Source organism: Enoplosus armatus, chromosome 19 (genome assembly GCF_043641665.1).
Source record: "Enoplosus armatus isolate fEnoArm2 chromosome 19, fEnoArm2.hap1, whole genome shotgun sequence".
In the NCBI taxonomy this organism is placed as follows: Eukaryota; Metazoa; Chordata; class Actinopteri; order Centrarchiformes; family Enoplosidae; genus Enoplosus; species Enoplosus armatus.
This window is the reverse complement of record NC_092198.1, coordinates 13,912,529-13,925,354: the sequence shown is the minus strand read 5'-3', so window position 1 is coordinate 13,925,354 and position 12,826 is coordinate 13,912,529. Positions and strand designations below refer to the sequence as shown.

The window sequence follows — 12,826 nt, the reverse complement described above, 5'->3', positions numbered from 1 at the left end:
AATTGAATATTTTGTCTAATATACAATTAATAGTTAGCATTTTCTTAAGGTATATAGTACCTTTTATTTTTAAAGGAATTTATCTATACTATAAATGTTAGTGTGCTTCTGCTGCTGTGACACTTACCCTATGTGGGACCAAAAAGGGTATCTTATCTTAAAAAATGAAAGTACTAATCATATTAATTCTTAATATGCCATTGAGGATTGAATAAATACAACTAATAATTAATAACATTTTATTTATATAGCTAATATAAAACAAAAGTTGCCTTGCAGTTGAACACTGCCTAGTGATCACATCCAATAGGTACCTGTCCTAGAATTATGCAATTTCATTGAGCAGGTACGGTTTCCCTTACGGATAAATAACGGACCAATCAGAAGCCGCGCTTCACTGACAGTTCGCTGAGGCGGGGCATCACACCAGACGGGCTGCTCGCTCATTGGACGCTGCGCTCTAAGCCCATGACTCGCCAGCCAATCAGAGGAGTCAGTTGATCTGACGATGGCTTGTTACTGAAAGCCGAGTTCTCTTGGCGCTGCGGCTGCTGCATCGTTTTGATGGGGAGCACCTCGCCAGATTTCCGCATCAGTTTGTAACAGCTGAACACCTGAAGCAACATGGACATCCTGAAGTCACTGGGCCACCCGGAGGAGATATTCAACCTGTTTAAGTTTAAGATGGGGGGTTGCAGAACCGTCATGCCAAAATTGGATTATGTAAGTAAACCCTGAACCCTAGTTCTGAAAATATATACTGATAACAAACTTGTCATGTGAACATGAAGACACATGCAGGTAGATTTACATTTGCAGATTTGCCTCACGGATCAAGCAGCACGCGATGTTCCCCTTTTCACAGCATCAGCACAGATTGTACTAGGCTACTGTAGCAACCCGGAAAACCACCACTAACAAGTAGGTCTGCACATGCTTAGTGTACACAACCTGTAATGAATTCACTTATATGGTGCTGAGTTTTGCTCCTTGTGGGGCCGATGGAAACAGAGTCAGCTAGTTGGATTAATTAGATCTGTGCTCTCTCTCCTGCGTTGGCTCGGATATACCGGCAGGTATGACAATTGACTCGGGATTTCCGTTACATAATGAGCTTGGAGGCTTCAGCAGTGGGGAGAGATGCTGTGCGCATGTTTGACGGCTAATCCGACTGTTTTAACACCAATGTGACCCAGAGAGAGAGAGAGACAGACAGACAGACAGACATAGAGAGAGAGAGACAGAGATCCTGCACAGACTGCAACATGGTTTGACCAGTGAGTCTTTATTTTGGTTGGCAGCATTATTCAATGGCCCAGACACCATCACATCCATACATTATGTCTGGGATTCTTACAATTGAATCTAATCATATTTTTATATCACCTTCTATTACAATATATACTATAGGTGCTGCCACAGTGTCAAAGCCAAACCAGGCAGCTATGCAGAGGATCATGTAGTAAAAGTAGCCTGGTTCCAGACCTCTGACCACCGCTCAAACACTTCCTTACGCAATTTTAACAGCAAAATACTCAAATAAAAACAAAATAGCAAATCAGTTTGACTATCAGGCTAATGTAAAAGTTTCTGCAAAGGATACATGTATTTTTGAATGCTGTTGTCACATTTTGATCTCACCAAAGGTGGAGACCCCATAATATTTCAATAAGAGTCACAAATTTTGATTATAGTGATAGAGCACATTACCTGTTAACATGAGCTGTTAACCCTCTAACGTGACAGAATCTGACAGGTCACAGATTTTACTGTGACACCTGTATCTACATAAACATAAACATCCCACTGTCTCTTAGTGGACTAACATGCTGTTATGGCTAAAATAATATTTTTTTATTCTAATCCAGCTAATTTGGTTCTTTGAAAAATGAGAAGAGAATTGAAACCATGATGAGCATTGATGGTTGGCTGAGTGTTGATCATGTGGTTGCAATTACATGAGGAACCTTCCCAGCATGCACGGGGGCAAACAGATTCAAGTCTCATGTGTGTTCCTGCATTGTTACTGATGTTATTTTGTTCTACACTGTGCTCCATAACGTTTCCACACTTTCAACTGCACGTATAAGAGACTTCTAAATAATAATCATAAACCGGCTATGAAAATAAAACCTTTCTAAAATCTCTTTATACACTTACTTTAACTGCACAAACAATTTTCAGCAAAGTGAGTTGTCCAGTTGATCATTTCATTTAAAGTTTTAGAGTTCAAATGGACAAATTCCCATTTCAATGTCAAATTAAATGTTATATTCTGGCACCATTAGTTGTTTAGCAGTCTTTTAGTTGAGTGTATGTCTTTTTGCTCACAGGCTCTCAAACTACATCTGATTTGGCTCTTGTTGTTTTATGGTGTATAAGTATAGAAAACTTTAGTTGTGATAATCACACCAACAGATCATGTTGATTTTTACTATAACCTGCATGTTTCTCATCTAAAAGCACAAATATATCAACACTATTTCATTATAAATCTAAGCTTGTTCATGATCCAGCTAACTGTCAATAAGCCTGCACTTCTGCAGGTTTGGGTTTAAGGACTTGTTGCTCTGACAACAGTGAAGTTACCAGATTCATTTTAAACCGCTTTGAAGAACCAAAATCATCCAGATTAATGTCAAACTGTCAATATTGTAAACTGGATAACTCAGTTATGCATGTATGGAGAAAGGGGCCCTGCTTTTGACAGTGTTGTTATGACTTGTTGTTTTATATTAGACGAAAGAAGTAGGTTTTTGTAAGGCATGAAATCACAGGTGACTGGAAACCAAATCATGCACGAGTGTTTTTGCACGTTTTATCTGCGTGTGTGGGCTAATCACCAAGAGGCAACATGAGCTAATAGCATACGCAGATATTCAGGCCTGTGTGTTTTCCATTCAAAACACCATATTATCTAATGTCAGCTTCTGCTCTAATACAGTGATGCATCTTGTGGCAAGTTGTGGGTTAACACGTCGGGATAAAAGTGAGTTTAACAGCCATATCTGCTGCTAGGAGCAGATTAGGAAACACGGCGCAGTGCAGCGGTGTTACGTGTGTGTAGAGGTGGGAGGAGTGCTGTAATCACAACAGCAGATCTACAAATGCTGCGCACAGACGCTGCCCACTTACTCGGTGAAGTAAGCTTGTGTTGAGATCAGTGGAGCGCTTGTTTTAGCTCTGCTAGACCTCCTCCTAAAATGTTTTCACCTCGCTCGACCTCCTAGCTCTGCTTGTCCTCTACATGGACTGCGTGTTTCGAGCTTCTCCACCCGCCTTGGCGTCGACATGGACAGGGTCGTGTCGTAGCTGCAGGGTCGGTGGTACTGTCAGGTGATTCGTATGGCCGGAGTTTGCTGCAAGTGTCCAGTCTCTCTGTCCGTGTTCAAGCGCTCTCTCTCGGTGGCGCCGCGGGGCAGCGGGTCCGCTCCTCGGTCCCTCCTTCTGGGCTGGAGGCTCGGGGAGCGTGGCCTGCAGGAGGCCGCCCGACCCTCCAGCGCCCTGAGACCCGCATGCTTTTACCGACACACTGCCTTCGTCTGTCTCTCCTGCCAGGAGTCCATGAGCGAGAGCCTGCGGACCTGCTACCTGTACCTGAACCAAACCAGCCGGAGCTTTGCAGCTGTGATTCAGGCGCTGGACGGGGAGTTACGGTGAGTAGAAGCTCTACTGGGAGCTGAGCTGGCTGCAGGTGAGGAGGGGTGTGTCTGCGTGCATGTTTTCTGTAGTGAAGGGCAGCACCAGGGGCGTTGGCTGGGGTACTTCCCTTTTCCTCACTGGTACTTTTTGTGCAAAATAAAAGCGCGTTGAAACTACTATCAACAGTTTAGACCTCCTTGCATTGGACCCAGTGTGTTATCTGGTGTTGCATTTGTTTTATTACTCGAGAAAAAACAGTCGACTCAAATGATGGTATGTCCTGTGGAGACACAGCTCCCATGCATTCCTCCAAAAATAAATGCTAGGTGTTTGTGTCAGGCACCAAATATGAACGAACAGATCTGCTGATCGATTAATTAATGAATTGATTAATTGGCTCAGCTCACTCAATGTCACTCATGAATAATAGTAAAAGTAATAATGATGATAATAACCATAGAGTGTAGAAACAAAACAAACAAGTGCTTTTTAATTTAATGTGTCTGTAAGTAAAAGTAACACCATAAGAAACAGATGACTTAATGTGGCCAGTTTCTACTGGTGACTTGTATCCAAAAAGGAAACTGCTAATATTACAAACAGGGAAGTCTGCTGCTCCTGCTGGGCGTCTAATTTAAGATCCCTGTTCAGGTCAGAACTGCCAGTAGAGAGACAGCTGTTTGTAAATACACCTCTTTAGTGTGTGTGTGTGTGCGCTTTATATATCCTCTTCATATACACTAGACCGATCTGTGATGACCTGTTTCACACACCTGCTATTTATGCCGTCTTGTTAACCAATGGCGAGGCAGCTTTTTCGGTAAAAGATTTTCCAGTTGTGTTTTAAAGCCGTCTCATGTCCTGTCTTTATGATCCAGACACGCAGTTTGTATTTTCTACCTGGTGCTGCGAGCGCTGGACACAGTGGAGGATGACATGAGTATCCCACTGGACAAGAAGGTTCCCATGCTGAATGATTTCCATACCTACCTGTACCAGGATGAGTGGTGCTTCACTCAGAGCCAGGAGAAAGACCGACAGGTTCTGGAGGATTTCCCCACGGTCAGTAGCATTGCATGATGGTACATAGAAGTAGGCAGTAGGTAGGTACATTAGGCTCTCCAGGCTTAATTTACTGATGGAGTTCCTTTTTAAATTACAGATTTACAGACAAAATGGCAGCTCTCAGATTCATTTTCTAGTTCTTACACAATCACATACACCGTAAAATACCATGTTACTTACAGAGTTTAGTTTGTAAGTTGGTTGTCTAATTTCTATGATGGTATGTGATAGAGAAGTCTAAAATGAACACTCAGATTAAAGGCTGTTATAAATCAGTAACTATAATCTTCATGTGTATTCAGATATCACTGGAATTCAGAAACCTCGCTCAGGAATACAGAGACGTCATCTCAGATATCTGCCATCGTATGGGAGTTGGGATGGCTGAATTCCTGGAAAAGAAAGTGGGATCCATGAAGGAGTGGGACCTGGTAAATGTTAGCCATGTATTACCTTTATGTTAGGCATAAATATTAGACATATTAGGAGTATAATGGCAGCATGTGTTTAAATGCCAATAAGAAATAAATGACTTAAATCTGTAACACAAACACAAAGAGATCTGGTTATGGTGCCCCCTGACCTCTTCACCCTATACTGGCCATAACAGCAGAGATGAGAAAACAGATTAGAGCAGAGATGCTATTGTTTTGTCTGAGGCGTCTTTGGCTTGGAGGAAAATATATGATTATTGACGTGTATCTCTGTGACAGTTTGGACGTTATGCAAATTTTGAAAACCAGAAATAGAACCTTAAACTATTTCTGTTAATTGCAGCTTCAAAATCTTCTGCACCTTTGGATATTAGAGTAACGTTGCATGTTCAATCATGAGCCAGAATTTTGATTTTGTAATACATGTCGTGCTGTGACTGTAAAAGCTGGTGCCATGTTGTCTTGTTTGTTTGTTTTGTTTCTGTGCAGTATTGCCACTTTGTGGCAGGGCTGGTCGGTATCGGTCTGTCTCAGCTGTTCTCTGCGTCCAAGCTGGAGGACCCCGAGGTGGGGAGGGACACCGAGCTGGCCAACTCCATGGGCCTGTTCCTCCAGAAGACTAACATCATCCGAGACTATCTCGAGGACACGCAAGAGGGCCGTGCCTTCTGGCCACAAGAGGTGAGATCGTGGTATGAGTGTGTTTGCAGTATGATAGTTTAAGCAAATGCTCCTGAATACCTTTCAGTGTTGAACCCACTCAAACCTAAATATTTACTCACATTTTATATGCAGAATATGTCAATTTACACACAGGTTTTATGCAGCATGGAGAGTTGTGTCACACATGTAAGATTGTGTCTCTTAAGAAAAAGAAAATTTATAAAACATTTAAAAAAAAATGATAGTCATATTCATTGTTTGTTATGCATCTTTTACATTTACCATTGTGTTAGTGTTGATGAGGGAGACGGCAGAGGGAGAGTAAAAGCAAAACAACATGACTTCTTTTGCTCATGTTGCTTAGAGGTCTGCTGAATATTGAATAAAACACATCGTACCATATGTGATGTGTTAGTGTCCTCTGTGTCCCTGTGCAGGCTTGGAGTCAGTTTGCAGGTCGTCTGGAGGACTTGGCCCAGCCCGAGAAGCTGGAGTCGGCTCTCTCCTGTCTGAACCTGCTGGTCACTGATGCCCTGCGGCACGTCCCAGATGTTATCGCCTACCTGTCCCGCCTGCGCAACCAGAGCGTCTTCAATTTCTGTGCCATTCCACAGGTACACACCGATGCATTACTTATTGCATTACCACAATGTAGTGATTGAGTTAGATTTGTATGACATGATATTTGAACAGCACAGAGTTTGGTGTAATATTAATCCTCTCTTGACCAGGTGATGGCAATAGCTACACTATCGACATGCTACAACAACCCCATGGTGTTCCAGGGGGTAGTGAAGATCAGAAAGGGACAGGCTGTCACACTCATGATGGAAGCCACCAATATGAGAGCTGTGCAGACCATCATCGCCCAGTACAGCCAGGAGGTGGGTGTGATTTGTGTTTTAACTCTTACTTCAACCATCTTGGTGCATTTTAACACAAACCATTTTGCCCTCTGTCTCTGCAGATTTTACAGAAGGTCTCCCTTACTGACCCATCACGGGACAAGACCCTGCACATCCTGGCTCTGATCAGAGAGAAGTCCGCCCTGTCACAGTCCAGCCTCCCCTCCAGGACCCACCACCTGTCGCCCATGTACCTATCCGCTGCCATGCTGCTCGCCGCCCTCAGCTGGCAGTACCTCAGCACCACTGCAGCACAGGCACAGGGCACCGGCGACATGCAGGGACAATGAACCCATGTACCCTCACTTTTCCTGGGGCCCACAGATTCAGAAAGCCCCTTTGCCCACTCTGGAGGTCTGGTTCTCCTCTGACTGGAAGAAGCACTTCTTCCCACTTTGCCCTCTTATTATGGCTGTCACCAGACCATGGACATATTTATACTCTGGAGGGGTTCTGGTAGCAGGCTGGTCTCATTAGTTGTGATAGTGATTTCTAGTAGTCCATCCTGCATGGATAAATGATTTACACACCGTGTTGTGTGGTTATATTCACCAGCATAAATGGCACACTGAAACAATTCAGGGCGTTTTTGACGTTTGTGTTCTTTTTTTTTTTCGTTTGATTTGTTTTAAACATTTTGACCCTTTGAATTGAGTGGAATTATTCAGCCTATTTAAATATTTCAACAGAGGAATGAATAGTTTAATCTTTTCCATTAAGTGGGCTCAAATGGTGAAATGCACAGTACATGGCACTGCCCATTTTAGGATTGTGGGGAACACAGTCACCAAACTTCATTAAGTTTTTGTTTAATTTTGTGTCACATCTTAGTCCTATTTTTCATGTCAAATCAAAGCTTGCTGAATATTCCACTTGTTGTGTTTCTACACTAAAATGAAATGAAACTGTTACAACAGTGCACTCACAGTAGACAGTTTTATTCAACACTTTTATGTCCGTGTTCTTTCTGTTTCAACTCTGTCCTTTTGAATAGGAGAGAAAGACAAGAAACATAGTTTTGACGTGGACTGTTTAACATGAATACGGGAGAACAAATGTAATTTCTCATACATTTGATAACTGAAAGAAATGCATATTGAGACTGCTAGCTAAAGTGTCCTTAACACAGCTTTGGTGAGTAGAAAGGCTAGCACAGATTAACCTTGTACAGAACCAAAGGAGAGCTACAAACATTGCTATGTAATGTGACATTTTGATTTGTACATATTTGAACAAATAAAGAGTTGAAAGAATCTAAACTTGCGTTTGAATGGTGATTGTGCAAATAACACAAGTCTTGTTTTTTTTTTTACAGCCTGATGATTATAGTGGGGTTAAACTTGATTTTATAGATTCCAGATTGTAAAATTATATTCTTGTATTTTACAGCACAGGTTCAAGGTTCATGTATTGTGCTGTGCTTTGATTTTGTTATATTGTTATATATATTGTTATATTTCTGTATATGTGTGTACATGGGGAAATCGTAGTTATGAAGCAAACTAATGGAAAGGTTTTCATAAAGTTAATAAGTTGCATATGTTCTCTTTATCATTGTCAGGAATTTTATGATCACCTGTCAACCTTTGCAAAGACATTTTGTTAATCACATGAGGTGTGGACCGATTTTAATGCATTCATTACACAGACATGTGATTTCATAACTTAATGCTTGTAAAAAGGACAGCAAGAAGTGTTTAGTTCAGAGAGGGGAAGGAATCGCTCAGAAGAAACGTCTGTTGAAACAACTGCAACACAGGTAAAAGATAAGACTTAAGTTAAGAGATTGTTTTTCTTTTATTGTGTTATTGTGATTTTAATTAGTGCATCCTTATATTTAAGTTGTCTGGAAGCAGGTTATTATACCAACAAATATACTTAAAATTCAGCTGAAATTCAGATTTTTTTCCTCATAGTTTTATAAATAGTAGTTGTTAGATTTTGGCTTTAATAAGACTCAATTTCCATCCTTTTAAATTGGTTTTAAATAGACAGCAGTCATGAATAACAATATATCTGATGAGGCACTTCATGTGTGTATCTGAAAAGCACAGAAGTAGTTGCCAATAACTAAATACATCACCTGCAGCTATCATGCATTCTCTAGTTGCGTTGTACTTGTGTAGGTGCAGCTCTGTCCAACTATCACTTGAATTACAACAGAAATGTATTTGTAACACCCCTGTGCTTATTTTACATCTATATTTTGTTCATTCAGATGTCATTACAACAAGGAAATGTAGGCAAAAATAATCTCAACATTTTCAGAAAGGACGACTAGATGCTGTTGTTGCTGTCATAAAACAGCAAGCTCTCCCTTCTGAGTAGTAACTGAAGTCGAGGTGGTTATGTTGGAGTCTGACTGTCATCTGTTTTGCAGGATGCGTCCACTAGCCCTCCTTTGTGTACTTGTGGCAGTCTCTGTCACCTGGGCTCGGCCTCACCTCCCCCTGCTCTCCTCAGAGATGATCAACCTTATTAACAAGGCCAACACCACCTGGACGGTGAGCCCATCTTAACCATCCATTCTCTATATTTTTAGGGTATTTCTGGCACTTATGTCATATGTCCACCTGGGGAAACCTGCTGTCACAGATTGTGGTCATGAATTTTGAAATTTCTGTAATCTCTAATTTGAACTTGCTCCAGGCCGGGCAGAACTTCCATAACGTTGATATCAGCTATGTGAAGGGACTGTGTGGGACTATACTGAACGGACCCAAGCTGCCCGAGGTGTAAGTTTTAACATACATGAGTGAGTGTGGGATTTATGTGTGTGCAGTCTCTCACGTCAGGTGACAGTCAGCAGGTTCATCTTATCTGCAGTGCTCACTGACCATCCTCTCTTGTTCAGGGTTCACAATATCGAAGGCATCGAGCTTCCAGACAGTTTCGACCCGCGCCAGCAGTGGCCCAACTGTCCCACAATCCAACAGATCAGAGATCAGGGATCCTGTGGGTCCTGCTGGGTAAGATAGACCAACTAAAGGACACAATAGTACAGTAGGCAGTAATAGAATCAGCACTCTTTCCTTGGTTAGGGAAAGCTGTAACAGGGGTTAAAGGTGCACAGTTGAGGGGAACTAAAAGATAAATCAAGTGTATTTTAGGACCAACTATCATATTCACAAAGCAGTGTTCTGTTTTCTCTTCTCTTTTTTTTTATTTCCCACAGGCCTTTGGGGCAGCTGAGGCGATATCCGACAGGTTGTGTATCCACAGCAGTGGTAAGATCTCTGTGGAGATCTCCGCTGAAGATCTACTGTCCTGCTGTGATGAATGTGGCATGGGGTGAGTATTTGAGTAATAAAATGAGTGTACTCCAGGTCTTGTAAGAGGACATCGAACAACACTTGTGGTGTTTTTATTTTCCTGTGGATGCAGCTGTTTTGGTGGGTTTCCCTCCTCTGCTTGGGAGTTCTGGGCAAAGAAAGGACTTGTGACAGGTGGCCTGTATGACTCCAAAGTTGGTGAGCTCTTCCTAAGTGTGAACTGAAATGGGTTTTATACAACTTTTCAGGAAGTATTTAAAAGAAAGCATTTAAAGTCTGAACTGACACTGATGGTATGTTTGACAGGCTGCCGACCCTACAGCATCGCTCCCTGTGAGCATCATGTAAATGGTACTCGTCCTCCCTGTCAGGGTGAAGAGGAGACTCCTAAGTGTGAGGAGCAGTGCATTGATGGATACTCGCCATCCTACCAGAAGGACAAACACTTTGGTACACTTTCCCCCCCTCCGGTAGCTTTCCTGTCACGTCGTGTCTCGTTTCTACCTATGATGTTACTGTTTTCTGTGTTCACCTCTTCAGGTAGACGCACATACAACATCCCATCCCAACAGGAGCAGATCATGACTGAGCTGTACAAGAACGGGCCTGTGGAGGCAGCTTTCGCTGTATATGCAGATTTTCTGCTGTACAAGACGGGTGAGGCTGGTTTGACTTTGTTTCCAAATTAGCTTCAACTCTGAAACGGTATATTGAGCCCATTAACTCCAACATACAGGATACAACATATATGCTTTAGGTGACTGCTGACCTAATTCCAAAGCATTTCTTTAGTTTTGAGAAATATTCACAACCTTTGAAGCAGTTTCAATTCATTTCAGAATCAAAATCCACTTAAAATTTGTTTTGCATCATATTCATAGTTTACACTGATCACTTTATTTTATATGTGGTCAAAGACACCCCCAGGTTGGGACACACTGTCCTACAACACATAAATATAAGGATTTTTGGTGACTGACTCTCACATCTTAGATGCTGGAGTTACTTTGAACACACCATCAATCTGAAAGCATAGTTTATTCTTTAGAAAATCTGTAGTAAATGCATTAAAATGTGGAAAAACACCACTGTTTAAGTCCTGTGTTATTGCACTCAATGTTACTCTACTGTAGGTGTGTACCAGCATGTGACAGGGGAGATGCTGGGGGGTCATGCCATCAAGATCCTCGGTTGGGGAGAGGAGAATGGGACGCCCTACTGGCTGGCTGCAAACTCCTGGAACAGTGACTGGGGAGATAAAGGTACGTCAAAACAAGGGTTTGGGGCTGGAGAGCGTCATGTCACATATTCTTGTAGTGTAGGATAGACCAATGTCACACAATCTGGCAGTGTGGTGAGTGACATGGTAAAGACGTGTTGGCCTTATAAGTCATGTTTTTGTGTCTTCTCATTTCAGGTTTCTTCAAGATCAAGCGTGGAAATGATGAGTGTGGAATTGAGTCAGAGGTGGTTACAGGAATCCCACTTAAATGAGTCAAATCAAGTCAATCAAGAAAGATGAAATAAAGACCTTGAACTTGAGGATTGCATTTAAAGGCAAATATTGAAAGACTTCATGTAATCAACAGGGAATAAATTGCACAACATGGTGAAACTGTTGCTCTTATTTTTTTATTGTTCTGTGAAAATCATTATGTTGTAGGTATTTTTTGGATGCATGGAATGGATGGATGGATGTTTCATGCAACAAGAGTACCCCTAATTGTTTTGCAATTTTACCAGTTTTCAAGATGAAACTACTTTATATATATTCATGTAATAATGATATATTACATCCAAACCATGTGCGGCCTTGTGAAAAAAATACATGACTGTAACAAGACAAGCAAGTGAATATCAATCCATGATCAAAATATCTGCAACACAGTCCACAGCTGAACAAATCAGAGAAGTCAACCATAAACATTAAAGACGAAGAGGAAGACGAGTCCTCTGCAAAGGCAGAGTTATATTAACCTGTGAAGGGGTCCCAGGGCAAAAATGAGCCTTCAACACCAGCTATCATTCTTAAACTGTAACACTACCCTGCCCCAGTCCGTTAGTTTGTGATAATTTAATTAAACAAACATTGTTTATGAATATGCACCATGTAAGCAGGTATCAACTGGAATATTACAGGTATTAAAACTAGATTTTGACACAGAACCCCTATAAGACCTAAAAATTAGGTAAACATGCAATAGCCACATCAGGGAATTTACCATATCATTTTAAAATAGTGTTTTAATTGTGAATATTACCAAACACTTGCTATTAATAACATTTCTACAAAGTAACTGCCTACATAACCTTCAGTCTTTGGGTCCCCTGAGGGTCTGGGTCCACTTTGCCCTGTGTCAGCCTTGGCGCCAAGGTTGACATTTGAAAAGAAAAGGAAAATATAAAATAAATATACAATCTAAAAACAACAAGGACCTTGTCAAGTGCTACATGCAGCAGAGGGTGGTGGTAATGCGCATAACACGCTTGTTGCAAACCGGTCGGCTTTAAATAAAAAAAGAAGAAGAACCGCGCATGCGTGTTTGTCAACTTCCATATTCAGTCTGTGAACGCCTCCATCCATGGTGGGGGCGGACTGGGGCGGACTGGGGCGGACCATAACATGAGCCGGACTTTGACATTGGACGGCCCCCTTGAAAAATACGATCCTCGGCTATGACCTGACAACCAGGAAGTAGCAGCTCCTGGAGAAAACACACCGCTGAATAAAAAGGCTGCAGGTGGATACCGGCTCGTTACCACCATCGTCAGAGCTGATGGGACGTCTCGGGGTAGAGGAGTGGCTTTAAAGCATCTTTAACGTTAGCTGGTGGTGATGAAGGCA

At 41.9% G+C, this 12,826-nt stretch overlaps 2 protein-coding genes across 3 annotated transcripts; both read left to right on the top strand.

Moving 5' to 3' along the window:
- Positions 1-624: 624 nt before the first annotated feature.
- Positions 625-7,962, top strand: fdft1 (farnesyl-diphosphate farnesyltransferase 1). 2 transcript variants are annotated; one of them, XM_070925384.1, is made up of 8 exons: positions 625-723; positions 3,559-3,656; positions 4,521-4,704; positions 5,010-5,138; positions 5,631-5,822; positions 6,242-6,418; positions 6,536-6,688; positions 6,772-7,962. In XM_070925384.1, the coding sequence occupies exons 1-8, from the start codon at positions 625-627 to the stop codon at positions 6,997-6,999; spliced, it is 1,260 nt and encodes a 419-aa protein (XP_070781485.1). In that variant the 3' UTR covers positions 7,000-7,962. The 2 variants fall into 2 exon arrangements, with proteins under 2 accessions (XP_070781485.1, XP_070781484.1); XM_070925383.1 differs by lacking the exon at positions 625-723 and having other exon boundaries at positions 3,232-3,656.
- A 1,128-nt stretch (positions 7,963-9,090) lies between these two features.
- Positions 9,091-11,475, top strand: LOC139301893 (cathepsin B-like). Its single transcript, XM_070925387.1, has 9 exons — positions 9,091-9,213; positions 9,359-9,444; positions 9,564-9,678; positions 9,885-10,000; positions 10,094-10,179; positions 10,288-10,431; positions 10,522-10,638; positions 11,115-11,243; positions 11,399-11,475. The coding sequence occupies exons 1-9, from the start codon at positions 9,091-9,093 to the stop codon at positions 11,473-11,475; spliced, it is 993 nt and encodes a 330-aa protein (XP_070781488.1).
- The last annotated feature ends 1,351 nt before the right edge of the window (positions 11,476-12,826 follow it).

Excerpts from the sequence above, each read along its gene's own strand:
- LOC139301893 (XM_070925387.1), top strand. The coding sequence starts at position 9,091 with ATGCGTCCACTAGCCCTCCTTTGTGTACTTGTGGCAGTCTCTGTCACC. Across the intron at positions 10,180-10,287 it reads CCTGTATGACTCCAAAGTTG|GCTGCCGACCCTACAGCATC; the intron begins GTGAGCTCTTCC and ends TATGTTTGACAG. Across the intron at positions 10,432-10,521 it reads CCAGAAGGACAAACACTTTG|GTAGACGCACATACAACATC; the intron begins GTACACTTTCCC and ends TCACCTCTTCAG.
- fdft1 (XM_070925383.1), top strand. The coding sequence starts at position 3,346 with ATGGCCGGAGTTTGCTGCAAGTGTCCAGTCTCTCTGTCCGTGTTCAAG. Across the intron at positions 5,139-5,630 it reads CCATGAAGGAGTGGGACCTG|TATTGCCACTTTGTGGCAGG; the intron begins GTAAATGTTAGC and ends GTTTCTGTGCAG. Across the intron at positions 5,823-6,241 it reads GTGCCTTCTGGCCACAAGAG|GCTTGGAGTCAGTTTGCAGG; the intron begins GTGAGATCGTGG and ends GTCCCTGTGCAG.